The sequence below is a fragment of the Hirundo rustica genome, chromosome 5 (assembly GCF_015227805.2).
Source record: "Hirundo rustica isolate bHirRus1 chromosome 5, bHirRus1.pri.v3, whole genome shotgun sequence".
Classification (NCBI taxonomy): domain Eukaryota; kingdom Metazoa; phylum Chordata; class Aves; order Passeriformes; family Hirundinidae; genus Hirundo; species Hirundo rustica.
In genome coordinates, this window is record NC_053454.1 from 37,419,629 (window position 1) to 37,447,177 (window position 27,549).

A 27,549-nucleotide genomic window follows, 5' to 3' on the forward strand; every position below is an offset into this window, starting at 1 on the left:
GTTCAGCGGAGGCTTGGAGAGACTGCAGGACAGAGATCTTTTGGCTTTTAGTTAGTTTCAGTTAGCTAGGGCAGAGAAGTTCCCTGGACTGTTTTTTTTTTCCTTTTTCTTGGAACTGTTTAAACCTGCTCTGGACTGAAAACCCAGGGGAGCACTGGGGGCTGCACCTGCTGCCCACCGGGGCCTGGACCTCGGCATTTTCCAGCAGCGCCGGAGGGACTGGGACTGAGGAGACGCTGAGAGAGAGCCGAGCTCCACCCACGGCAAGGACTTTCTCAATTTGCCATCTCACTTCAGAAGGAGAGGTTTTATTGTTTCATACTATTCATTCTTTATACTTGTATGCACTTCATTTGTTTAGTAAAATAGCTTTTTCCACTTTTCTCCAAAGAGGGTTTTTTACCGGACTGGTTGGAGGGAGGGGCCACTGGGGTTTGCTTCCCAGAGGGATCCTATACAGGGGTTTTCTCCCAAATTTGTCCCCAAACCAGGACAATCCTATATTGTCTGTCAAAAATTACCCTCGTAAGCTCCCTAGAAAGTGCTGTTTGGAAAGCTACCTATCAGAAACTTTAAGCTGTAGCGCTCCTTTAAGAACGGTATCATTTTTTTCTGGGTGGCAGATTGTCTTGTAGGCAGGGAAAAAGAAGAAAAATATTGGAAGTCAACGAAGTCACAGTTCTGGAAAGCCTGGCAAAAATGAACGCAGAGGATTCTAACCCATTATGGTTAAAGCAGTGCACTCCTAACAAGCAGATTATATTCCCATGTCACCACCCAACCTCTGAAAATCATATGAAACCTAGAAGAGATGGGAGACTTCTGCATTATGAAGTTCAGGAGGTGTCTTGCAATTTCTTCAGATACAGCAATATAAGAAGTCCCCTGATGACCTATTCTTTCCACAAGAAAGAATTAGACTGCCTAACCACTGAAAGTTCACACAACAATATTTAAAACTTTGTACTTGGGCAGAGAGAGACCACTTTTTTGTTTCCTCAAAAAAGATCCCAAACAGGAGGACGTGCACACTGCTTATCACATGGCAATATGGGCATTCTAGTGGATGCAAATTCACCCTCAAGGTTAATGAAGCAGAAAAGCAACAAGTTAAGCTGCACTAGGCTTCCCAGATAGATTATAAACTTACCCTTTACTTGTAGAATTATCTATCTGAACAACAATCTCAATTCATACTTGTAGCAGTTTATATTCTTAAATCACATAAGAGTGGATCAAGATTATGTTACCAATGTACATTGTTTAAGTAAGTAAATCAGGTTCTTAAGACTTTCATCTATGTTAATAAGCATGACTGCAAATAAAGTATTATTTAAATTAACTCCAAGTATCGAGTAACTTGACTATTCTTAAGCCGAATGTCTATTTTTAATTGCTGATTTTAGAATACGCCTTAAAATCCTTGTGGTCTTCAAAATTTATATTTACTGTACCCAAATGATAGCTCCTGAGGGATTTGCATGCATTCCTTACCAGCTTGATAAATCCATCATAAATTTCTCCTTGCACTGACATACTCTAAGTTGGTTAAGCCTCACACATGCAGGAGTACAAGGAAAAGTGCTTATGCTTCTTCCCAAGTGTAGTCACTGAAATAAATGGGTTTTAGAATCATTTGAGTTCCAAAATGATGGCCAGAAGAGATCAGTATGTCTGATCCTTTCTCATGTGCAACACAGCCTTTACCCTGACTGCTAAAAACTGGCTTGTGTAAGGAAACCACACTGAAAACACCAGTACCATTTTCTGAGCATGAGTCTCACATGAAAGGAAACTCAAGAAAATAAAATTTTGACAAAATCTATTTTTTGGTGATTTCTACAACAACTTGGTACTTTGCTACAATGAACTAAGAAGGTATAAAGTGAGGTTATTGTTGATGTCACTTAGAATAAAGATTTAAAGTGTGTTTTTTGTCAACTCTTGATTTTCCAGCTGTCAGTTTTGGAGGGAAGCTGCCTATCACAATACCCTAATTTTTGTCCCACATTGGTTTGGTCCCACTCTTTCATGGAAACACAGAAGGGGAAAAGTTAAAGGGTATATTAGAAAACACGGCTATAATTCAATGGGGCAGTTCCAAGCTGCAGGTTGTGACCAAAGCTTCTGTATAATGCAAATTTCAACAAACAGGACTGCTAGCTAGCACCATGCTGATATATTCTGTATTAGAGCTACTGCTGTATAAAGTAAGAAATCCTATGCTTAGACGAACAGAATAGTGAGAATTTTTCTGCTGTTCAGAAAAATGAACTCAACCAAATCACTCACCTTAAAAAAACCCACCTCAAAATGCATTTTTCTTTCGGACAAATTATTATTTTCCTTAGTTGGTTATAGTATAAGCATGCCTAAGGCACGCATTTTCTTCTCTGCTAAGTGATGTTACCTTTTCTCCTGTGTCACCCTTCAGTCCATTCTCACCAGCATCCCCCTATAATTGAAATACACATATTTTAATGATTTTCTGTTAGCACACAGTATGCAGAGAAGAGCCAGCAGTAATCCAAGATGATTAAAAATGTAAGTTGATTTTCTTAATCAGATAGTCAATCTCTGTGACATGGTCAAGAAGTGGCAATGTCTTATACAGACTTCACTATAACTGCAATCCCTTTTCACAGTTCTGTAAAAAATCCCCAAAACAAGGTATCAAAATACCTGTTGGTATAATCTACCATCTTTCTCAGTTCATTCCAGTTTAGCAAGGAAGGAATGATTTAATGATTTAACGATGATTCAGCACTTTAAATTACCAATACATCTTTCTTCCCAACACAGAGACATTCACCGAGATGCATCTAATAAAATTCAGATGACAGTTAGACAATTCCAGTCATTTTTATTGGAATTCTCAAGTAATTTATAGCACATACTCTCTGAGTCTGAAGTCCTTCATGAATGATTCACAAACTAAGAAAAATTCACTAAATGTCACTCCTCCAAGGAGCTACCAAATGACTTTATCTCTACATGAACTCTGTGCACTGATTTTGTTTAAAAACTGACATTCAGATAACACCTTTTCATGGCTGAGTAGACATTTTCTACTTAAAAAATGCCCCATTTTTTTTTTTTAATTTCACAATATTTATCTATAGAAAGACCTAATTTACACCTAGCCAGGTAACCATAGAAGAAGTCCAGACTATGTCAAATACATTATATGCTGTTATATGTTAAGAATACAAGCTAAAAATTTCTGTGGGACTTGAGGTTCATGTGAAGTGCAAGAAGTATTTAAAATGCCAAAAATATTGATTAAAAAATGTAGTCTACTTACATCCTAAGTAGACTAAAACTACATTCCTGGCCTTAGTCAGATAACCAGTAGCACTATTCAAATAGCATTATTCAATATCTGTCATATTGTTCTGAAAACCTTAATGTGAAATACCATTTGGAGAGGATGTAGCAATTTATGCATCACAGTCACTGATACAATGGGAACCAGCTAACCATCTAGCAGCACTTTAATTAACGAAACACACATGAAACATGGAAGATTAACAGTGAGGAATGTCATCCCAAATTCTTTTGACATGATAAAGCATATTGAGATGATATTTTTTAGAAAAAGACAAAGGATAATTATGGGAAAATAGAATAGTTTTAAGTAACAGAATCAGTACATATTAAAATTCGCTGTTATTCCTTTTATGTCTGAAAACAAACTAAGGATTACTGAAGTACTTTAAAAATATAATCTTAACAGAATAAATTATTTCATGGTGCATATTTCATGATTACATAGTTCTGCATGTGGGGTACAGACTTTCAAGACTTCCCTTGATTATTTTTATGGTGTGCTTTTGAAAATGTGAAATGAATTGCCTTGGCAAAGCGCATTTCCAGCTGGTATACAGATTTACACAGATCAAGAAGTGAAATCCAGTTGTAGCTGCAAAGACACAGGTAAACATTTCTCAAGAGCAAATTGCACCTCAGTACAAACAATTTACTTTTTAAACGTAAGCTCAGTATACTTGCAGAAGATGAGGCTGTGCATGGATTCCTACTCAGAATAAGACTTATGCTATCTCAAGCTGCCCCTGTGAGCAGATGAGGAAGCTCAACCAACTCTAAACAACACTCTAAATTGTGCTCCTACCAGCCACTATGCCGGGAAGACTAGAACTATACTCCTCTTTTGCAGCATGGAGCTTGTTCCCCCGCCTTGTCTTGCCTTGTTATGACTGGACATCAGAGAAGCAATTTCTTGCTAACTCACTGCAAGTAAGAGCACCATCAGCGTGCCACTTGCGCTGCTGGTGCCTCTCCAGACAGCAATGCTGAAGATCATGGGGGTAGACTCCCTTGCTCTTACTTAAACTGACTCAAACACAAATGGAGCATTCCATTTTCAGTATGTGGAGTGCTTGTTATTCAGGTATCACTCTGAATGTATGTAGTTTTATCTTTCTGTTACCTAATTGTTTTATTCCACACAGGTGTCAGAGTATCAAAACCACGTTCTGAGAATGTGTAGATCTCTAATTTATTCAGACAGGCTCATCATTTTCTGAGACTCACCACAGTTAGGATTAGCTGCCTGATTGCTCAGCTGTGCAGCCTTTAACACGCAATCACTGCACTCTGTAACTAATCCCACCGCAGTAATCACAGATCAATAACTGCCATTAGTAGGTATTATCTGACCCTCAGAAAGGCTGCACAGTGCCACTCAAGTTCTAGGTAGTAGCTGCAGTTTCTTATTTTTAAACTTGGGATCGGTGCACTGGCAATTCTCCAAGCACATTATCCAAAATAGAACCACAACAAAGGAAGTGAAACATCTCACCTTTTCTCCTCTTTCTCCAGGGTCACCCTAAGGAGAATAATTGGAGCAAAGAAGTTGTAAATTACTAACTCAGGCAAAAATCAGTGTTAGCTTTACTATCATTATTTATTACTAATGTTAGCATTACTATCATTACTAATAATTATGTCACTACTGATGACAATGTCTAAGACGATACAATACAACAAGAAAATCTCCAATGAACAATGAAATACGTAAATTTAATAGATCACAATGGACAGTACAGCTTTGACATATTTTTTTAAAGCTTCAATGGTTTGCATGTGAAGACCTCTCTCTCTTTCTCATCCTAGACACTGATAAACAGGCATATGTCTTTGAGACGCAGCCTGCAGGAACCTAGGTGGCTCCTACATGTGGTCCTCCTTGTTTTAGGAACAAACAAAGGAAACAAAAAGTCTGAATGTGAAGGGAAAGTCTTATGATTCTGTCAATGGCTCAGAAGGTTCCTCAAGAGAGAAAATACCTTAAGTGTCTTGAACTAATTCATAGCTGTTTCACAGTGAGGAGCCTTCAGTGCTCCTTATATTCTCTGTAACAAAAAGATGGCTTATAGCCATTACTTTTTTCAAAATTAAAACATGCTTGAGAAACTGCAAAAGCACTTTTGCATACCAGCCTGACCCTGACAACTCATGTCTGCATTTCTGGCTCAGAGCTGCACTCTGGCTCATCTTTGCCCCTTCTGATGGCTGGCAGTCGCTAAGCAACTCAGGGACTACAGCTGTGAATACGAATTAAGCATCAACTGCCATAATTTGGCTGCTTCTGTATACAAAGTAAGAAAAGGTCATACTCCCAAATGGTTTGTTTTCATTCCTGATGGACAAGCAGCCAGTCAGTAAATGTAAAGAGGCTGCCTTGCACGTCTGTCAGCAGCAGCATGATGCACAAAATCAGCTGAGGAGCACATGTGCACCGGAGACGCTCACTCACAGCTGATGGGATTAGAATTTAGCATTATCCCCTGCAAGAGGCCCACAGATCCCATCATCTTGGACATGTCAAGCTTTCTTTTAAATGAAGCTATCATAAGCCTTATGTTCTATTTCCCCTGCTCAATATTAAAACAGCAGAACAAACTATGTAACAATAAAGTGCAAAGAGTCATTCTGATGTAACCAATACAGGCTGAGACATGCTCCTAATGAGGCTTGCTGCTAACTTCCATAATAGCAGGATCACTCCTCAAGACTTCACCCAGACATTTGTCAAAGAACTGACCGCAGCAGTTCCTGAAAGGAAGCCTGAAACACATTGTAAGGGGCATAAACAAAGCCTTTCTGAAAAGGTCCCCAAATTCCCAAACACTTGCAGGCATATTGCATGCAGTTGGCAGTGGATGTCTATGCGTCAGTGCCACTGACTGGAATTACACATGCACAGCAGAAGAATGTGCTTCTTTATGGCGAGATGTGTAAAGCCTCTTACAGCACTGATCACTGGAGGGAGCAGACCATTAAAAGCCTGTCAGAATATAAACCCAAGCTGGAAAGCACAACTGTCACCTACATACGCACTCACATACTCCATGCTTCTGTTTTTAATTCATTTTCAATACTGACCTTGAGCCCTGCTTCTCCCTTCTCTCCTGCTATGCCAGGCAAACCAGGTTCACCCTAAAGGCAAAGATAAAAAAAGATGAAGTTAAGAAAGACATGATGAAATAGATGAACTTTCTCATAATGGGTAAGTAATGCTAAACAAAATTTTAGAACACCCTGCAAACACGTACTTCACAGCTAGGCACTAAACTGACTTATTTCCCCAGTTAGGGTGGATTAACTCTAACCCATGTAAGGTAAGAAATCATTCTTCTGAAGGAGGTGGAAACACACAGATGTCACACTAAACCGAAAGGAGACCTGAGACTCCTGATTCTTAAAATCCAATTAACCTTAAAAGCACAGTCTTCCCAGCAAGACTGCCAATGCTATCCTCTTCTCTACAACTTAGAAATGCTGCAAGAAAGACTTATCTTAATTTATTTTGACACTTGTGCTTCTGGTCTCAGATGGAAGACAGATAAAATAAAATGAGAAGGGCCTATTTTAGAAATTGAAGAATTTGGAAAAACAGGGACTTTTCAATTTTTTAAATACTCTTTGCTTGTCCATTTTTTATATTCTTATACCAGTGGCTGAAAAGTGTTTTTAAAAGATTTAAAAACTGTCAGCATTACATCAGTGTTCCAAATTTTGGGCATGTTTAATGAGTAGTATATCATTCTTCTACAGTTTAAGAAGTCATAAATTATTTTCATAAGTCAGTCAGCAAATAACACTTATTTTCAATCTTCTTTCCCATCTTCAATTTTAAAAATAAAGAAGCAAACAAGAAAAAACCCAAGTCAAACAAACAACAACAAAAAACCCCCCAACCAAACTCTAAAAGATATTTCTTAGTGCTTATATCCCACATTTATGGGAAAAATACTGATACTAATTTTAGACAAAATGATTATGCAATGGTTAGACTTTACTGTGAAACAACTAGAGCTTATGGCTTACTATATAAAAGCTTCTGCAGATGTATATCTCAGTTTCACATGAAATATCTTTGATCACCCTCACACAGAGAACTGCATCACACTTCTGACATGGCAAAGCACATTAAAATAACAGCCAAAGAAAGATTTTGAAAAGTCTGCAACTAGGTCCTTCTAAAAGCCCTTTGCTATTTAAATGTATAAAAATGTGGAGAAGTTAAACCTAATAGCTAACATAGCAATCAAATTTGGAACAGTAACTTGTATCAGAAACTCAGTGAACTATTTTCACAGTGTTCAAGTTTAGTACACACAATAAACCAATCCTCTACTCAAAAGTTACAGAGGTATTAAGATAAAAGCTTTTCCAAACACAAGACAAATTTCCTAGTCCTCCACAAAAGCCTCCTATTGAGAACTTGTCTCTTTCTTACTTCTTGCAGGCAGATTTAATCATAGATGTATTAACTCTAATTGTCTGTGAAAGCAAGTTCCATTGTACTTTTAAATTAGGTAACGGAATCATTAATTACATTTTAATTTCATCAAGAGTTGGACTGTTTCAAAAAGCAAACCCAAATCATCCAAGTTCTAGGAAAACTGTATTGAGGCATTTTCCAAACCAGAGCAAAAAATGTTGGCTTCAGGGAATTAGTCACTTGCGTCAGCCCTTTCTCAAGGCCTCTTTGTACTACAGTAGCTGTGAGGCTGATAAAGTGGCACAGGCATTTGATATATGAGTGGTCAGGATTTGAAGCTGTTGGAGATTAGGTGTGAGTGTCCTAAAGGATTGACCTAAAAGGCTCTTGAAGAAAATTGCCAGTTGACAAAATGAAGCAGAAGGGACCCATGAATATACACTTGTTTCTCCTCATCCTCACACCCCAAACACGCTTGTTTCTGTCCCCTTCATTTTCAAACAGCTGCTGTCGGCTGATGCTTTCAGGAGTTTAAATCTCTTATCAAAAGGTTGAAGTTTCAAGCTTGCACTTTCCTCCCAGCTTTACGTATCAGTGCTATGGATGCAGAAGGCTACTGCAGGAGACTGCAAAAATAGAACAAAAAAATTATTTTCTTCGGAAAAAAGTGGAAACCTCAGCCTGTCACCTAGTCATAGTAAATCCTCATTCATACCAGCACTGGCATTTCTGATCTATATGCAACTTTGCTATGCTCTACAGCACTACACCTATAGTACTGAAAATGCTAGGCCGAGATATCTGAAGTGCAGAAACCAGCTCTGGGAATGGGAAAGATTAAAGGCAAACCTAGAAGGGTAACACAGAAATTACTTTGCGCCTTTATGTTTTTGAAGTGATTATTGTTCTGTTTCTGATGTTCAGAAGAACATGGAAAACAGTCATTTCCCTATGTTAGACCTCTATTTTCTTGTCTATACAAGGAATCAGGGAGTAATAAGGTGAAGTGAAAATGCACAGCCCAGAAGTTGCTCTACGTCCTAGCCCTGATGAACACTCCCAGTGCACAGGTAAACAAGCTTTGTGCCAGGGAGCTTCCCTGTGTCACACTGCATGTCTTGTAGGCTTTTTGTGCAGGTATTTTTACAATTCCAGTAAGCCTTAACATAAACCCACCAAATAAACAAGAAAACCAAACCACAAAACAAAAATAAAAATGCTCCCCTCAAAGTAGTTATGAAGCAAAGAGCTGTTAACTTTTGAAGACGAGCAGATTGATAGCTCTTCCCTACTCAAATTTAGCCATGTCATTTTAGCCATGTTGGTCCCAAAAAATTATTTTGATTCTTGGCATGAAAATAATTTAAAATATTTCTGTTAGGAAATATAATTAGCTGGTTTTCTTCCATTTAGTTACTTTTGTTTATTTATCTGTTTATTACTAAAAGCATGTATTAAAACCACAGTGCAAAATGCTGTAAGACTAAAACTGAAGTGTTAAATGATGTATAAGTACACTTCAGCCCCACAGATTAGTGTTTTGGAGACAAAAAAAAAAGCACAGCTGACCTTTAAGACGCTGAAGATGATGACACCGCTACTCAAGGAGTGATGCATGCAACACCAGACATTCAACAATGTCATTCAATGCAACAATTTAAATCAGACTGCTTTTCAACCTGATAAAATGAAAGAAGCTATAAAGCTAAATCCTCAATGTCTCATGTTTTTTACATTCACCAGGCCATGGCTAATGCCTTTCCTGACTACTGTTGTAGTCTCTCTTTAATAGCATTGACAGCAGAAGTGTTAGGTTGCAGAAACAATTGTCTTCGGCACATCAGCTAGCTTTCAAATCAAGGCAGCATGGTTTTATTTATTTTTTCTTTCATAGAATCACAGAATGCTTGAACTTAGAAAGCACCTCTAGAGATTATCTTTGAGGCCGTTACTTGGGTTCTACCCAGTATGTCCATGTCTTTCTTGTAGTGAGGAGCCCACAACTCAACGCAATGGTACTCCAAGAGTGGCCTCAGAAGTGTTTTTTCCCCATTTAAAGAGTAATTTTTTCTACAGTACATCTAACCTTAGCTCACAGCTCACCTTTCTACAGTCATGAACTTCAGAGAAATTACAACTCAATAACAGAGTGACGGCAATCATTCTAAAACTTTCTGGTGTCTATAAAACACAATCCATGATCCCAGTTAAGAGAATTAATGAGGGCTAAAGCGCACCCTCACACAAGGAAAAGATGTTTCCCAGAGAAAACACGTTATGGTACCCACAGAGCATCGCCTTGAGACTTGTCCCTAAAAGGGATGAACAGTGGGGAAGATGCTGTAGTGAGGTGTGAAGTGTCTCAGTACTCACTTTATAAAGGAATTGTTACTCGCCCTTTCTGCCCTTCTGCATTCTTATTCTCACCTAAACCACACCACAGAAGCTGTTCTGTGCAACGAACATTGTGATACACCAGAATAAAAATAAAGTTCTCCCTGCTGGCACTGAGATGGGCAATGATTTCCAAATGCCACCTCAGCAATGTGCACCTTAGCTGACACCGTGATGGAAACAGCAAGAGCTCTGGGGGATGCTGTGGTACCAGCACCATCTTATCTGAACATCCTGTCCATCAAGTTTCTGCTGTACCAAAGCAGCAACAAAACTACCAGATGCACAAATGGCATGCCACAGACTGGCAAATGTGCAAATATTGCATTAGAAATACCATTTAGGTAATCCTTGACTTCTTTTTCATATGAAGTGAGGAGCTTGGAGCACAAGCCATATGAAGAACGACTGAGGGAACTGGGGTTGTTTAGCCTGGAGAAAAGGAGACTCAGAGGTGACTTTATCACTCTCTAAAACTTCCTGAAGGGTGGCTGTGGTCAGCTGGGGGTTGGTCTCTTTCTTCAGGCAACAACAGACACAACAAGAGGACACAGTCTCAAGCTGCGACAAGGGAGATATAGGCTGGATATTAGGAAAAAGTTTTTCACTGAAAGAATGATGAAGTACTGGAATGGCTTACCTGGGGAGGTGGTGGAGTCACTATCCCTAGAAATGTTTAAAAAAAGACTGGATGTGGCACTTGGTGTCATGGTCTAGTTGAGGTGTTAGAGCATGGGTTGGACTCGATGATCTTGAAAGTCTCTTCCAACCTAAAAATTCTGTGATTCTGTGTGATTCTGTGAAGTTATTTTTATCTTCCCTTTGGGTAACTTGGCCAGCCCCAAAAGAGGACTTCTCTTTTCATTACATGACCCACTACACAAATAGTTGATAAAGTACTGGAAAATGCTAGAAGAACTTCCTTTTCCCAAATTTCATGTAAAACCTATGCAGAACAAGAAGGCAATTCTCTAGCCTCCGGTCTCCTGCAGAAAAAGACACTGCCACTAGAACCCTAAGAGACACTGAAGTCTCCAGTTATTCACGACCAGAAGCCAATTTTTTTCAGTTTGCTGAATTCACAAATGGTCTCAGAATGGTGGAAATAAAAATTTCCAGCAAATGTTCTATTGTTCATACGCTCACCCAAAATCAATCAGCTTAACTCAGCAGGCCTGTAAATGCTCCAATAATTTATTTAATGACAACCTACAGAGAAGTATGCTGCAGACACAGTGGGATTGTTTTGCTGCTGTTTACATGCTATAGAGAAATTGCAGAGTCTCCGTCAGTGGAATACTGACAGTTCACTTTCAAAGAGGTATGCTGTAATGTTTGTTTACTGTCAATAACAGGAAAGTATTGACTATGTTTCAGGAGCAAACCTGTACATGGGGAGCTGCCATTGACAGTTCCACATGTTAACCCCAAATGCCTTGATAGAGGATAAGCACTTTGGTTCCTCAAGAACAGCAGCTCTCTAACAAACTAAGTTGCTGTCACTACTGCAGTGAATTAGAAAGAAGACTGTTCCAACCAGCAAACTGCAATACTGAAGCATGACTAAATGAGTTACAAAGGGGATCACCTTGAGTTATTCAAAACCATCTGATAATTTCTAGAAATGAGTTTAACAAAATGCTCTGAGTCTCTAAAGTGTTTGGATTTGTCTTCCAACTGATATCAATTATCAAGGCAAGCAGAATGCTAACATGTCAAGAATACACCTGTCACTGAGACACACAAAGCAATCACACGCAGACAAGAGATTTTCGCAGAGGTTCTTCTGATCCAGCTCCCAGCTGAAAGAGCGGAGAGAAGAGACCCCTTTGTTTATTTTTTACTTTTTATACATTTGTGGGTCTAGCAGAAGATTGGCTTTTTGGGGTTTCCACCCCTCAGCCTCAGTGGCCAGACCAATTGTCAGTTACAATTGTTTTCAGGTTAGAAATATGCAAACAAAGGACAGAGAATGAAAAACAAAGGATTTGTTTATGTTACATCTGTGGGAAAGGTAGAAAACTGCTCTAATATTCTACAGTATCTAAACGATCTGACTCCATCTATGAAAATCAAAAGGCTAATAAAGAAACTCAGAAAAACCAGGGTAACATACACCTAGCCCAGCCATTCAATTTGAGAGTTTCAGATAATTCAAAACAAAAGCATAAGGATATTCCTTTGGACACATGGCAGAACACCTTGGTTCAAGTCCTGACACTCTTGAGCCTGTATTAATTGTATAACTGAATTAACATTGACAGACTTGTCTTTCCTGTATGTGGGCAAAGAACAACTTTCAGCACCCTGCTCAATAAACAGGTGTAGCAGTTTCCTCAAATGCTCTTGTGGTAAGTGGGTATCTTAATGCTTACACAGAAGTGAATCTGTATTTGGTGAGTACTCAAGTGCAGAGAGCATTGCTTGGGCTCTGCAGGTAATATGAGAAAAAAAATCTGTCAATACCAACTCATAAAATCTACTTTAGAACAGGTCTGAAAATGTATTACCCACTAGAGTCCATATCAAAGGAGCTGAGGCAGTTGAAAGCACACTTCTCCTTACTGGACTGCCTTCTGCCCTTGAGGCATATACCTTCATATCCAGAATTAATCAGTTAAAAATAACATGGCTGGAGGCCCCAGCTTTTCTTGTTTGTATCAGAGAAACAGCCTGGAGGCTGCAGTTCTGAAATAGGTTCTGCTTTGGTCAGATGCATAACTCTGTCTACACCAGCTGGTTGATATCCACCTCACCCTGAAAGAAAGGCTGTCACTATTGCTATATTTTTCAGTCACTAGAATGTAATCAATTTAAGGATAAGGAAACACAAGAGGCCCCAAACCTAATCCAGTCTAATTTTACTCTAAAATACATAGATGAGGACAGAGGGTAAAAAAGTGTTTTTTCAGATATGTTACTATGATTTCAATTTCAAACCAGGGTTGAATTCAATTCCTTTCAACTTGCTCAGTGCACCCCTCAAAAGTAACTTAAAATTGTTTGTTTAGGGACTGGAAATCTCTCCCGGCCCACTCACCAACTGAAATTACGTGGAAAGGCTCTTCAAAAAGACTCAGCTGGCCTGCAAACCAGTCTGAGAATTTGTGAACCACGTTTATGTAAGGGGATGTTTCCTCCCTCTATTTGAAAAAATGTTAGTACATGTGTACCATTCCTCATTTAGCTGAAGAAATTTGATACTGTTACCTTCAAAATGTGTTCCTACACAGCACTGTGCACAGTAATATGGAAATACATTCAAATTAGAGAAACAAGAAGCATGAAGAAAGCAGTTAGACCTGTGCATACCCAGACTCTGAATCTATAGATAAGAAGGAAAATTCTTCTGAGGTTTATAAAATTGATACTGCCAATCTACCAAAGTAATTTGAAATGAAGGGATCTATCCTGACCACTCGTTCTGTTTACAATACACCCTTACAAAAAATCCCACCAAAATATCAAGTACTAAGTAAGAAAAAGCAATTTATGGAAGTTTAGAGTGAGGGGTTTAGGCACTCCAGACAAACTCTTATTTATAACAAAGAGAGTTATTTGCACCAATTCCAGAAACTGAGTTCCTTCAGGCCAAATACCATCTTAAGGAATCTCTGCTCTTCTTGTGTCACTGCTGCAGTCACTGAGAGCGCTTATCAAATCAGCACCACTTAACAAATACCAGAATATATATTCTATACTTGCAGAATTGAACTTTCCAAGAAGCCCTCTGGCCATTTCAACATGATTAATATAGGGATATCCTTAGATCACTCCAGACAGAACTAATGCTTTTTCGTACTTGTCGAGTGCCTGAGTAGCTTCTGCCAGGGATGGAGAAAGGGAAGTTTATCTGCCATTGCACCGTGATGGAAAGAAACCTGTGGATTACGCAACAGTCTGCAAAGGAAAAGGAGCATTCAAAAAGACTCCTTTATCTCAGCAGGTTTTGGTCCACTCCAGAAACCACACTCTCTGCAGCTGCAGGTATTATTAAGCAGCTCCTTTCCAGTTGCTGTTCTCAAGGTAAACTTGCTGTAGTTTCTCAAATGTAGAACAAATGAAGTCCTTGCAAGACTACCTGTAATGTTTCACTGGACTTGGCCTAATGTGTGACGGTTTTATGGCAGTGATTTTGCTACTCTGAATACAAGAAAAATCTACTAGTTAACAGTCCTGCAAAAACATGTGGGTTGTGTAAAATTACACTTACTCTAATATCTAGAGATTGTCTAAAGAGAAGTGGTTCATATGTTAAAGGATTAGACAACTGCTCTAAGCACACTCAGAATTTATGATCTCATTCCCAGACGTATTGCTCAGACTTGTCAATCATCTCCGAGGACCCAGGATTTCAATTAAAGAAGAGGTGAAAAGAAAAAAGGGAAAATTGCAGAAGTATGTACAAGATGGAGATGACCTAACTCTGTTTTGTTCAGCTGCTTGAGGACAGAGCAAAGCTCATTCACCGCTGACATTCCTTGGCTGAAAAGTACTTCATTGTCCAAACGAGAAAAGCATTCATATACATAATTTTAAGCATGTGCTTAACACTCACTGCCTTTTAAACTAAGGAAAAATATTAACTTGGAACTTAGTGCACTGCAAATTGCTGCTGTTTGAGAGAGCAAGCTCACTGACCAAAAGGCAACCAGGACAGCAAGGCTTTTGTGAAGGCTTTTAACTACGTAACTTCTAAAAAAAGGGGATGACTCGCATCACACATACAAGTTGAATTCAACTATTCTGCAAGTCACCATGAATCTGAATGAGTAAAGCCAGAAGTGCCAGCAGCTGGCTCACAGTACAGCCCAACTCTTAAAATCACCCTTCTGGTCCTCATTCAACATCTTGCGTGTCGCACTGCACTGAGGATCTGTTTTTTCACAGAAACTGGAAGAACTTACCTTTTGATAGCAAAATATTAACATGGAATTCCTAGGCTGCATTATACTTTCTAACTAGATAAACACTGCTTCCATTTAAACTTCATTTCTACCACTATTTCCAAGCTAACAGATTTTTTTAAGCTATTCATGAAAAGAGATAGCAACATTCAACTTTCATCTGCCTAGTATTATATGAAAATAATATATTTTTGCAAATAAGGAAGTGTTTTCTAGTCAGTATCAACCAACAGTCAGGAAATCAAACTAAAGAATGCAACAGCAATTTATTTTTATCTATGTAGCTTTTGTCCTGGTATCTATGTTTCACTTTAGCAATTTAGTTTATTTACTAAAGGTCAAAAGTAAAACGTTCCAGCTACACTAAAAACACACTGACATCTTTAATAAAGTGGTAATAATTTTAAAATGTCTGCGAAATTATAGATGTTATGAATGTTGAAGTAAATCAAATAAACAGACACCCATAAATTGAAAATTTTGGAGTTGTTTTTTAAAGCATAATTTAAAATTAATAACCAACTTTTAAAGATGTGTTTGTATCTTCCTATAATGTTCAATTACACATTTCTTTTATGCCCCCTGAAACATGACAGCAGATAAGTCTATGTGGTCTCCTAAAAATAAACATGCAACAACTTCGCCATAGAGCTTAAAAAATTCCCTGACTCCCAAAATGACACATTAATCACACATTTGACATATTTCATTAATATCAATTTTTCTTCTCATCTGAGTGAATTTCTCTGGCTGGAGATTGTATGATTACTATTAAAAAAAGTTCTTGAATAAAATATGAATCACCAGTTTTGTTCTACTCAGAGTGGTTTCCAACTTCACCCCATCCAGTCTTCTTACATATTTCTAAAGATACGCTACAAAGTAAATTTTCACTGGCATTTCAGTCAGGCCACAAAAATTACTTGAAATATGTACAGCAACAGCATCTCAGTTGCTAAGTACTGTCTACCATTCCTGTTGCAACTGAATGCAGCTCTAAAATATGAAGGAAAAAAATATGAGGACTTAATGCAATTTGTTTCATTTTATTTTCTTATAAATTCTAGTATTTTATATATATATACATGTATTTATATGCATATATACATATATATATAGTTAATTCTAAATATTTTTGGCTTGTTGTTTCACATTCATTATAATACTAGGAAGAGCTTAAAAATAAATTCCTATCACTAAAGTGAAATAAATGCTTATTATGTTATATATTATAACCACTTTAAAAACACAAGTCTAATACTATGTATTATGCTATTAGAAACAATACTCTTTTTTTTGTGTGTGTGTGTGTGTGTGTGCGTGTGCGCTTTTTTTTTTCTTCAGGAAAGAAGAATTAAAAGTCAATTATTTGAAACATCTTAACACTTATTCCTCGGGCTCTTGGTGAGGAAAGCAGAAGAGAGGATTGTCTAATACAACCCTTATACACCACCATCTGCTGCTGCTTGAACCTGGTGAGCATATATATATCATACATTTTCCTTTTGGCATCCCTTGCCAGTGCTTTTGAAGTTCACTAGGAATGCTAGAGCTTGTGAGAACAACAGATGGATAATGCTCTTTACAGTCAAGGAGGTATACTATTTAAACTTCATCAACCAGATTGGTCAGGAAACCTTAGCAATGCTGTAACACAGCCCTGCTGCTTTATTGTGACCTCTCCTTATGGAGGGCTGTTCTGGACGATGAGTTTACTGAGAGATGACAGTGACTTGCCTAAATTAGCACTTCCTCATTTGCGTTCAAAAGTATTTGTTTCATTTATTCCTGTGTTTTCATCACCAAAATTGAATTCCAAATTATACTCCAGCTGCACTTCCATCTCTTTTTATTTCTCTATTTATAGGTTGTACGAATCAATACCCAGTATCAACGTAAATGTTTGCATCATGGGATTGAGTTAACAAAAAGTAAAAACTCCTTTGTTTGTAAATATGCTGACCCAAGTAGCACACTATTAATATGCATTTCTTTCTACAACCTGTCAGTCATCATCAAATCTAAACACCAGACTTTCAGCTTAATTGATTACATTTGCTGCTTGTTCAGGTAAAGCTAGAAAAAAATTACTTCAGAGCACAAAGCACATTATATGGTCTTTTTCATGAAGCCAATTTGAAACTACAGCTCTGGATATAAGGTTCCATATTGCTCATGTGAACAAGCCCAAAATTGCTTTAATTCACTGTATAAATAATGGCAGTGCTGAAAAAGTCAGAGAACTCACCACTTGTCCATCTCTCCCGGGAACACCAGGCACTCCGACAGAACCCTGGAGGGAAACAGATGCCAGTGTTTAGCAAATTAAACAGGTCATGAAACCTTTCATCTCATAATACAGTATTTAGAAATAATGGTGAATGTTTGCTTATTGTACTGCAATAAATTTTTCAAGAACTCATTTTTATCCAAGCTGAGCCCTCCTTTCACTTGAGATTTTATACTAATTAGATATATTCTATTCTCATGTTGTACATTTTAAAGACTTTTAAAGTATGGCCTTTTCCAGAATTAAGCTTCAAGCTCATGTTTTGTAATGTTGTGGATTCTTCACAAGAAATGCAAGAATTAAAATGCTATTCCATTTAATGCTCTCAATAAGTTTTGAGACTGATCCCATGCAATCAAATATAGCACCTGAACAAAACTATTAAAGCTTCTAGAGGCATCATTCAAGCTCAATAACTTGTTGCACCAATCCATCCCTAGGCTTTTAAGAGATCATCTGCAGTGATTCAGTCTGACAGTACAAATTACAGAAACAATTTTAAACTGCACCAATATTAGCACAATCAAAAAAAAAAAGGTCAATACAGGCCAAACACAAGGGACAAAGACGGGAAAAAAATTAACAATGACTCATAACATCTTTTTTACAAAGCTCTCCTATTCTAAGTTCCTGTGTGATGGATAATTTTTTGAAGGACCTTACGCAACTTGCTATGGAAGTTTAGTGAAAACATAAAGCATGAGGAAAATATGTATCTGCTTGTACAGCATTCTCCTCTTATTTTATAAAGATGGTGCTGCTCAGCAAGGGAACTGAAAGAACTGTTTCATGGCAATTCCTCCTCTCTTTTGGTTAGAGGTATCACTAAAATTATCACCAACACCCAAAGGAAATTCGTCCAAAATGGATGCACAAATTTGTCAAATAATAGAGTTGGGAAATCCCACGAAACAGGAAAAGGAAGGAACTCATGAGAATCTCAAAAACCTTCCAAGAGCTATAACAGAACTTTGAATCAGTGAGAAATAACAGGCCATATCCCAGCATATCTCCATGACTCACAGAGCTCTCCCCTTTCTCCCAAAGCTTCCACTCTGGCATCCTTGTTTTCTCTTCTTGCTGGATGCATGGTCACGGCTTTAAGCTACTGCAAAGGGGCCTGAGTGAACATTTTCACATCTCTGTATCCATTTTCCAGAAGAAGGCAAAGCTCAGGAGGGCATTAAACCATCAGCCTCAATAAACTATCCTATATATAACAGTTCCTCCTCTCAGTGGCAGCTGATTATTTTTCTTATGAAACACAGGATGTTAGAAAGTGTAAAATTAAGCTGATTCTACTGTGGTAAGTAAATGTTTATCAGATATTCAGAAGTTCATCAGCACATGGGTTTTGCTGATGTTGCACATGCAAACTATCCTCCTGCACAATTCTTAGGGTGTTGCTTTACAATGGCAACTTAGACATGAGCCACATTCCTGTGTTGCCAAACACCAAAGGCAGTCCTCTCCTTCAGCCTGCAACCTCCATACAGCCCACAGCTGCCAATTTGTATAGCAATTTGTATACTTTGGGATTATGTTTTTACATAACACAGGTTTTTCTTTCCTTTGTTAAAATAGTTTTTTTTAACAGTTGCTTCACTCTAAAGAACATTATCTCAGAAGAAGAAAAGCATGTATCCTTCTCACATATATCAATACTACTTGCCTTCCTCTTTTTTTTACCTTTTTACAAATTATAGCTGTTTTATAAAATATCTTTCATACAACTTTTCAATCTTTTGAAACCAGCTAGAAAATTACCCACCTTGGTGGTATGTGAGTCAGATGCCGGAAAAGTACCACTGACTAGCTGTTACTGCTGATATTCTGAGGACTGTTTTAATGGTGCAATTCCATAAATCCTAAACTCACTCAATCAAACCGAGGCAGTCAGCTTTAATGAGTGTAAATAACGCTGAAGGCATTCCCAGGAAGTCAGGTCTCAGGTTACCGAAGGAACAGGAAGACACCGGCAGACCACCTGAACACCACCAGCCAAGCACTATTTATCAGCAACACCTACGTCCTTTGTTTCTGCTGGTCAATTCTTTAGTCATATGGCACTGATCTACTTGAGTAAAGACATGCATTTAATCAGAAACTTTATCTTCCCACCTTTCACGACGTTTTAACTTTGGTTTCCTAATCGTACCAGTGTATGAATGAGAAAATTACAGTGACCTTTTCACCTGAAAGTTAAGCAGGCAGATTGAAAACAGTCTGCTCTGCATTGCTTGAACTTCTTATGATGGGGGAAATGAGAAATCTCGTGTCTCACATTATATGGCTCCATTTTGCAAAAATAAAATTCAGAACCTAAGCTAATTGATTCAATGCAGCGTACAGTAGCTTATTCCATTCACCTTTTCTGCTTGCAATTTGGCAAGGAGGAATAATCACTTTCACAGCATTGTTGTTTATACTATACCTTTTGTCCTGGAGGCCCCTGAGGTCCCTGCAAAGGGAAAACAATTCAATTAACATCAAAACTCCAGCCAATTTAAACTGAAATGACTAATTAAGACTGTCTTTTGTGTAAGCACTCTGATACTGGACTGAAACCAGCTGATGCCTCATAAATCAAAGAAAAGTAAAAGTTTATGTTCAAAGTGCACAACGAATCTTTTCCCTTCGCTTTTGGAACTGATCTAACTACTAACTAGAATACTCAAATTTTCCCCCTTCTAATCTTTTCTCTTCCAAGCCATCTGTTTCTTCTAATATTGACAAATCTCCAGCATTAAGATGACTGTGGTTTTTCTCTCTATCAGCTAACAGCTGAAGTTGTGTGTCCACAGTAATATATCAGCTTGTCAGCATAAAAACAAGGTTTATGCAAACAAGTATTTCTGAGATAGAGAGAAGCATAAACCTCAAAATCTTCTCACCTTCTAAGCATCAGCACACATGACTGTGTTATACCCAACTTGTCATGTGTGCCATCATCTGCGAGTGAAGAGAAAAATCTTTTACTTCAGAAATTGTTAAGAATGCTCTTGGGAAGCAAAGAACCACCAATTTGTCCCCATGACCTGAGAAGGCAGGAAGAGATATCTCAATTCAGGAAAGTTTAACTTTCCCTAATGTCATACAGGAGTCAAAGTCTTGTTGATATTACAAGGACCCATTTCTCATCTGGTGTCTCTGAAGTACCCAGGGGGCCACAGTGGAGAGGGGAAACAGATAGAAAGTAGATCAACCAATCATGTCCTGGGCACTTCAGCAGTCTGTTTTGGTAACAGCCAGATCATGTCCACCACAGTTCTAAAAGCACTTTTGTCCCCAGTTTCCTACTATGGGCACTGGTGCAAACTGTGGATGCTGGTGCTGCATCAAGCAAGGTGAATTCAGAGCCCATGAGGGTGCAAAACACAACACGAAAGCTGGGGAACACAAATCCTTCCAATGTGAGAAAGAGTAAAAGAAGAACTGATTGATACCAGAACTGCAATTATTCAGGAAAACAAAAGAATTTCCACTTCAAAATGTGATGCTGATTTTATTCTCATGTTGGTGTGAAGTTAGGTAGAATCCTCCACTGTTGGTAGATGCAGGGCCTGTTGGAACGTTTGCTCCAATGCAATTTGAAACTGTTAACAAGGAAAAGCTCCACTGGTGGTAATTCTGAGCTGCATCCACTGACGTGAATGAAAACCTAGCAGTTTTAAATGTGGATTGGTATGTCTAAGGTTTGGCATCAAACCTTGCAAAAGCACACATGAATGTTGCTTCTTGAAACTTTTCCCTGATTGTTTTAACAGAAGGAAAGTATTGTGAGCATCTCCTTCATACTGAGAGACAGATTCTGATAAAGAAAACACACCTGTGAGGTGAAGGGTGACAATTTTACTCCCTTGCCTTCAAAAGATAGCAGAAATACTGAAGCACTCAGCACTGGTGATGATAAGAGCAATGAATATAGTGAGCATCTGCTTTTTCAGGTGAAGAAAAACGTCCCTAGCTCACAGTGTTTCACAAAAACTGCTGTTTAAATCAAGTCTTCTTTTCAGTAAGTGCCCGGGAGTGGGTAAGGAACCATAAATATAACAACAAACCCTGACACCATCCTTCCCTTCTCCCATGAGAAAGACACAAGTTTGTCCAGCATTTTAAAAATGCCAAGAAATTAATGCTCAAACTAGTGTTTTCCCTACAGCAATATTATCAAAACAGGCTCCAAATGTCTACATCTTGGGCATCAGTTGTCTGTTGCAAACTAGCCTGCTACATTTCAGGGTTATTTCAGGTCTCGGGAAAAATCCCTCCATCAGTAGGCCAAAGTGAAGACAGAACAACTGAAGACCCCCTTCATAGCTCATACCAGCTATTTTTATGTCTAAGGGATGGATATATCAGTTTCTAGCTACTTAAGAAGCTATTAAAACCTTCTAAAGACCTTCAGCTATATTAAATTACCATTTGGGAGCCCTTAATACAATACTACTGTATGAGGGTAAAATGATAATTCGCTTACTAATATTAGCCCCCAAAGCAACCTGTTAAATGTACAATCTGTTGAGGACTTTCTGCCTGGTGCTTGCAGCTGTCAGCCTGTGGGATGGATATAATTCAAGACATTGCAGAAAACATTTTTTTCCTAGAATTTCCTCCTCATCCCTGACATCATTCCAGCTTCTCCAGATGAGTTACTGAATATGAAAATATTTACATTGTAGCACAGTCTTGCTCTTATGGTGGCTTTAAAATAAATCATCCAGAGAAAAGAAGCAGCAGATACTTATCAATAAATGTCTTATGCAATTAGAAGTTTTCCATTTCTGGTACTTAAGCCTTTACTCAGACTGGAAGTAGACCTGGTGTTTCACATCCACTGAGCCTCTTGATGACAAGAACAGTCCTCAACAGTACAGCTACCTTCAGAAATTGTATGGTATTGACTCAAAAAACCAATTTCAAATAAGAGCTTACCTAAATTGATACATTTCACAAATTACACAGGATAACAAGTGCTTCTTATCTTTAGAATGTTCTGACTGCAAAACATAGCTGGAAAGAAACAATCTTTCTTTAAGGCACTGCTCCCTAGCTTTGGGAAAGAAGCTCAAAGCTGTTGGAAACTGAACAGCTCATTCATGGTCAGCTCTCATCCCTCCCGCACATAACCCAGCAGCCATTTAACAGAAAATGTGAAATGAGGTTACTAACAGAAAACATCTTTTAAAAAAACAAAACAAAAAAGCCTCTAGAACACCTCAGAATTGTGCTTATTTTTCTAGAATTACCTAAATCTCTGATCGAGGCACAGGATGACACTGTAGAGATACAAATAAGCAAGTAAATAAAATCCAGTAGAAAGAAAAAAATATGAAAAAATAAAATAAAAAATAAAAACTAAAACAAACAAAACAAACTAAACAAACAAAGAACCAAACAAAAACCCCAAACCAAAACAAAAATAACCAAACAAACTAAAAAGGCTTTAGCTTATTTCCAGAGGTATAAATGACAGCTTTTAAAAGAATTGATGTAGAAAATTCCATATGAACATGTGGATTTTTCTCCCGTATTATTCTTCTGAACTGGGGAGCATCCTGTGCTACCCAACTGATGAACAGACAGTAAGACCAGCAATCAAATCTCTATGTAGGTCGTGAGGCAGAAGCAGAAGGCAAGAAATGTGTGAATGTTTCCAACCAGTTCCTCGGGATGCTTTGTGCTGTTTTTCTTCACCCTTTCTGTGTTCCCTATCAGCTGCAACAATACCCTAGCCCTGCTGTTTGCTCCAGCACAACCAAAGGGATGCTTTGCAAATGCAGGCTCAGCTAAGCTTCCCTCTGGACAGATATTCTGCCCCCGGGTCCTGGCAGCCAGTGCAGAGCTGCTACCACAGGTCCCCACCTCACTCCCCTCAAGCCCAAAGCCTCAGCTCTGCAGTGACCACACACAGAACCTGCTGTAATCTCCACCAGCTGGAGGCTCCATCTGCACCACAGGTAACATATTGCCATTCAGCGTCTGCCACACCATTGGATCTGGGAATACGAAGGAGGTAGAACAGAAACACACAGCCCTTTAAAACCATCGGCTGATCAGGAAAACAAGGCAATCCCAGAGGTACAGAAGTCTTTCACCTCCTAACTACATGTACATACATATGATATCTGTCATTGATCAAAAAATCACTCCTTATAGTCTATGCAGATTATGTTAATAGCAAATATTTGTCTTTTGCCTGCATCATTGAAGCTGCCAGAGTTTCCACAAAGGGATGCTTAGAAGCAACTCCCAAACCACTGGCAATTGATGCCAAAATGCTTGTTTTATAAAGCGCATCTAGGCTTCAAAAATTCCAAAAAGAATTTGTGAAAACTGCTCAGATGAAGGGACTCCTCTGCATTTTTGAGGATTATGCCACTTTTCTTCAAATGGACATATTTTCACAGAGGAACGCCAACTGAGAAGGCTGAAAATTTTGGTTGCAAGACTTGCCCAGCATAGGAAGATAACTAAATATAATGAAAATAAAAAATGGCTCTTGCTCTTTCAGCAGTCATGGAACATTCTGGAAGAGCCCCTTGCCATCATGTACAATTGAGTAAACTAGCTAGGCAGCTGTGACAACTTATTGCAGGGCTTCACTGAATTAGGTTCTCATTCAAATAACTCCACAGTAGGAGGATGGAAAAACAAGGTGCGTGGCCCCAAAGAAATTTAACTGCCCTCTGTGTTTCTCTGAAGAATTATTGATAATACCTAAACACTTGGAAAACTGGGCAACTAAGGATAAACAAATGTGTACAAAAGTCTTCTATGCAACCGTGTTTTTAAAAAGGTAAAATATTTCCATTATGAGTGCCATTCTTCAATCACTGTTTTTGGAAATCCATCAAACCCCCAGAGACTGTAGCATGTCAAGTCTTAACACTATAGAAATTATTGAATGAAGTTGGTAATTTCAGTTGGTCCTTAACAAGTAACTGTTCTGAATAAATTAAAACAACAACAACAAAAAAAACCCCAAACAAACCACACCAAAAACTAACAAAAAACCCTACAAACAAGTAAACAAAATCACCAAGCCCCACCCACCCCAAATCAAACTAAACTGAAAAGATTTACTTAAGTGTAGTTATAACAAAGTTTGGGGTCCAGCATTCTTACTACACCTCATTTCTAATGTTACAATTGCATTTTCCTTTGATGCTTCATATGTTCCCTGTGTTTTAGCAAGCTCCAAAAATAAGAAAATTCTGCCCTGAGAAGGTTAAAGCTGCAGTTTCAAAGAGAGAGAGTAATTCAGGGTGTGATACATTACCAATCCTCTCAAGATACTTCTGTATTCAATTTCTAGGGACTCAGCTGCTTAATGTTTAAAGAAATGTATGAATTAAAAAGTTGGCATATCTTCAATTTGTGGGTCTGGGGCAGGAGTAATGATTTGTTTTACAAGGTGTCAGAGTTCATGGACAATGAGCACAAACACCAAATGAAAATGCCTAACAAAAACATAATGAAAACGTGTATGTTTCTGTATACTGAATAAGTAATACAGCAAAATAGGTCACAATGGTGCAATATGCCGTCATACAGAAACTTTCTTATCCCAAAGCCTTGCAAACAAAAAAACCCCAAAAAACACAACCAAAGAGCAACTAAACAACCAGAAGATTTTCTCCATACCTTTTATATAAGTAAAAGCTCTTTGTAATCAGAAGATCTCTTGGAAGTACTGTGTCTATATTTCTATGAAACAAAAGAAGTTCCAGGACTGTTCCTGAGAACAGATATTTTCCCTTTGCTGCCTGTAAGAATCATTAAACACTTAGAACAGAATCACGGAATTGTTTAGATTGGAAAATATGCTTAAGATCATTGAGTCCAACTGTTAACCTAACACTGCCAAGTCCACCACTAAGCCATGTCCCTGACTGCCACATCTGTGACTGCACCTCCTAAATAACTCCAGGGTGTTCAACCACTTCCCTGGGCAGCCTGGTCCAACGCTTGACAACTCTTTCCATGAACTAATTTTTCATAATAGCCAACCTGAACCTCCACTAATGCAACTTGAGGCACTTTCCTCTTGTCCTGTCACTTGTTACTTGGGAGAAGAGATCAATCCCCACCTGGATGCAACCTCCTTTCAGGTAGCTGTAGACAACAAGGAGGTCCCCCAATGAGCCTCCTTTCTTCCAGGCAAAATATCCCCAGCTCCTTCAGCTGCTCCTCACAGGACCTGTGTTCTAGACCCTTCTCTGAACACTCTACATGCCTCAATTTCCTTCCTGTAGTGAGTGGCCCAGAACTGGACACAGCACACTGGGTGTGGCCTCACCAGTGCCAAACAGAGGAAGATGATCCCTTCCTTTTTCCCACAAACCAATTTCTTACCAGTCTAATGGCGTACAGAACTGAAAATGGAAACCTGAACTAGCAAATACACATGAAGATGAAGCACATGTTTCGTACAAAGCATTCATCTGCATTTCTGTTGAGTCTGCGTCTGGATCCCATTTCCCTTCTGTAAAACTCTGAAAATATGTACCTGCATGGTTGAGGAGTGTTTAATAAAGATTTCAGTTTCTAGAATGCCAGTATTGAAATGTTCAATGCTGTAATATTGATGCATCCCCTAGATATAAGAATAATCAGTTAAGAGATTAATAATGATGAAAAATCTCTTGTAACTTCTTAAAAAGTAGTGACCCCCCTCCCACGCTCTCTACCTTAATTGATGAAAAGTGCTGCAATAACTATTAATTAGTGCTCAAGAAGTGCTTTTTATCTTCATTCTTTTAGTCATTGTTGTGGCAGCCATTACCAAAGTGCAGAGGTTACAAAATGCCAATTTTCCCTAAGATCTCCAGCAAGTTAAGCCCAGTGCAATTGTCCTGGTGAAAAAAAAGAACAGTTGCTGCGAAAGGCACAGGCTCAGAACTTCCATTTAATCTGTTAGTTCTCATAAACCTTTGCAGATAAACAGCTTAAGAACAACACCTTATAAAATTTACTATGAACATGCTACCAGAATAAAACAAAGAAGGCACCTACAGAACTCTGGCCATTGAAAACAAAATCACAATTAGTAGCTTCCCAGAGGAGCTATGAAGATTCACAGCAGCTGAGAATCTGGCCTTGACCATTGGCCTGAAAGGCTGGATTGAAACCAGCAGAACTGCCCAGGGAATTCTGCCAGGTCCCTGAGAGTACATTTTAACCTAAGATGAAAAATAGTATTAATTCATTTTAAAGATATGACATTCTGTAGACTTAAATGTAAGGTTGCACTATTCCACTGTCTTTCACAAATATGGCTATATCCTTCAGAATAACATCCTCCTTTTTTTGAATAACCAGTGAAAGCAATAACATTACATTTTACTTTCTTGAACAGATGCCCAGCAAGTCTGTACAAGCACAAAAGAAATAGTTTGGAAAACAATGTATCTTAAAGCAGATGGATTTTGCATTTGGGTTAATCATCATAGTATAGATTTCTTTTGCAAAGAGACACCTTTACCTGAGTTCTCTGGTTATTCCGGAGTATTCTGTGCATGTAAAACATATGCAAAATTACTTATCTGTCTTTAAGGCCCATTTCGGGGAGGAAAAAAATGCACTGAGGTTTTCTTTCACTGGCAATAAGCGGTTGTATGCTAAACATATTTAAATTTACTTCTGAAAAAAAGAGCTGAAAGTATAGCATATTTTAATACTAATATTTATTAATATGAACTAGTTTAAAATACTTTACACATAAAAGCACAAAAACAACCTCCCACATGGAAATTAAGAACAAAACCATCCCATGCACACCTTCCATCCCACTGCAGTTTATGAATCTGAACATGCTCATCTGCCAGTGTCAGCCTTCAATATTTTCCACCACTGACTCTTAAGTTCTCATAGTCTGCAACCAGAAATCCTAACTCTTGGGTAGAAAAGGATCACAAATCTACCTATTATTCACTCTGAAAGTGAGAAAATAAACTGGAAAAACTCCTGTATGGTATTTAAGAGTCCTTATCATCAAGAATTGCAAACAAATGGCAGAGGAAGCAGGATGAATTATGAGAGGCAAGACACAACTTTAACTGAAAAGGTTGAAAAGCTACGGAAACTATTGGCCTTTCCTCTTGAGTAGCATACATTTTTCTAGTTCCACATAATATTTCAAAACTTAATCCCTTTGGTCACCCCACTGCTTGGCCTCCCCCTGAATTCTCTTAATCCTTTCTGCA

The 27,549-nt window shown here is 38.3% G+C and overlaps 1 protein-coding gene across 1 annotated transcript in view; it reads right to left on the bottom strand.

The window, feature by feature from the left end:
• The window catches only part of COL25A1 (collagen type XXV alpha 1 chain), a 299,790-nt gene that overhangs the window by 56,685 nt on the left and 215,556 nt on the right, over positions 1 to 27,549 (bottom strand). The window contains exons 13-17 of the mRNA XM_058420779.1: positions 19,776 to 19,802; positions 17,300 to 17,344; positions 6,409 to 6,462; positions 4,823 to 4,849; positions 2,411 to 2,455 (exon numbers count right to left, since the gene is read on the bottom strand). Of these exons, the coding sequence (XP_058276762.1) occupies positions 2,411 to 2,455; positions 4,823 to 4,849; positions 6,409 to 6,462; positions 17,300 to 17,344; positions 19,776 to 19,802 (198 nt within the window). The remainder of the gene's footprint in view (positions 1 to 2,410; positions 2,456 to 4,822; positions 4,850 to 6,408; positions 6,463 to 17,299; positions 17,345 to 19,775; positions 19,803 to 27,549) is intronic.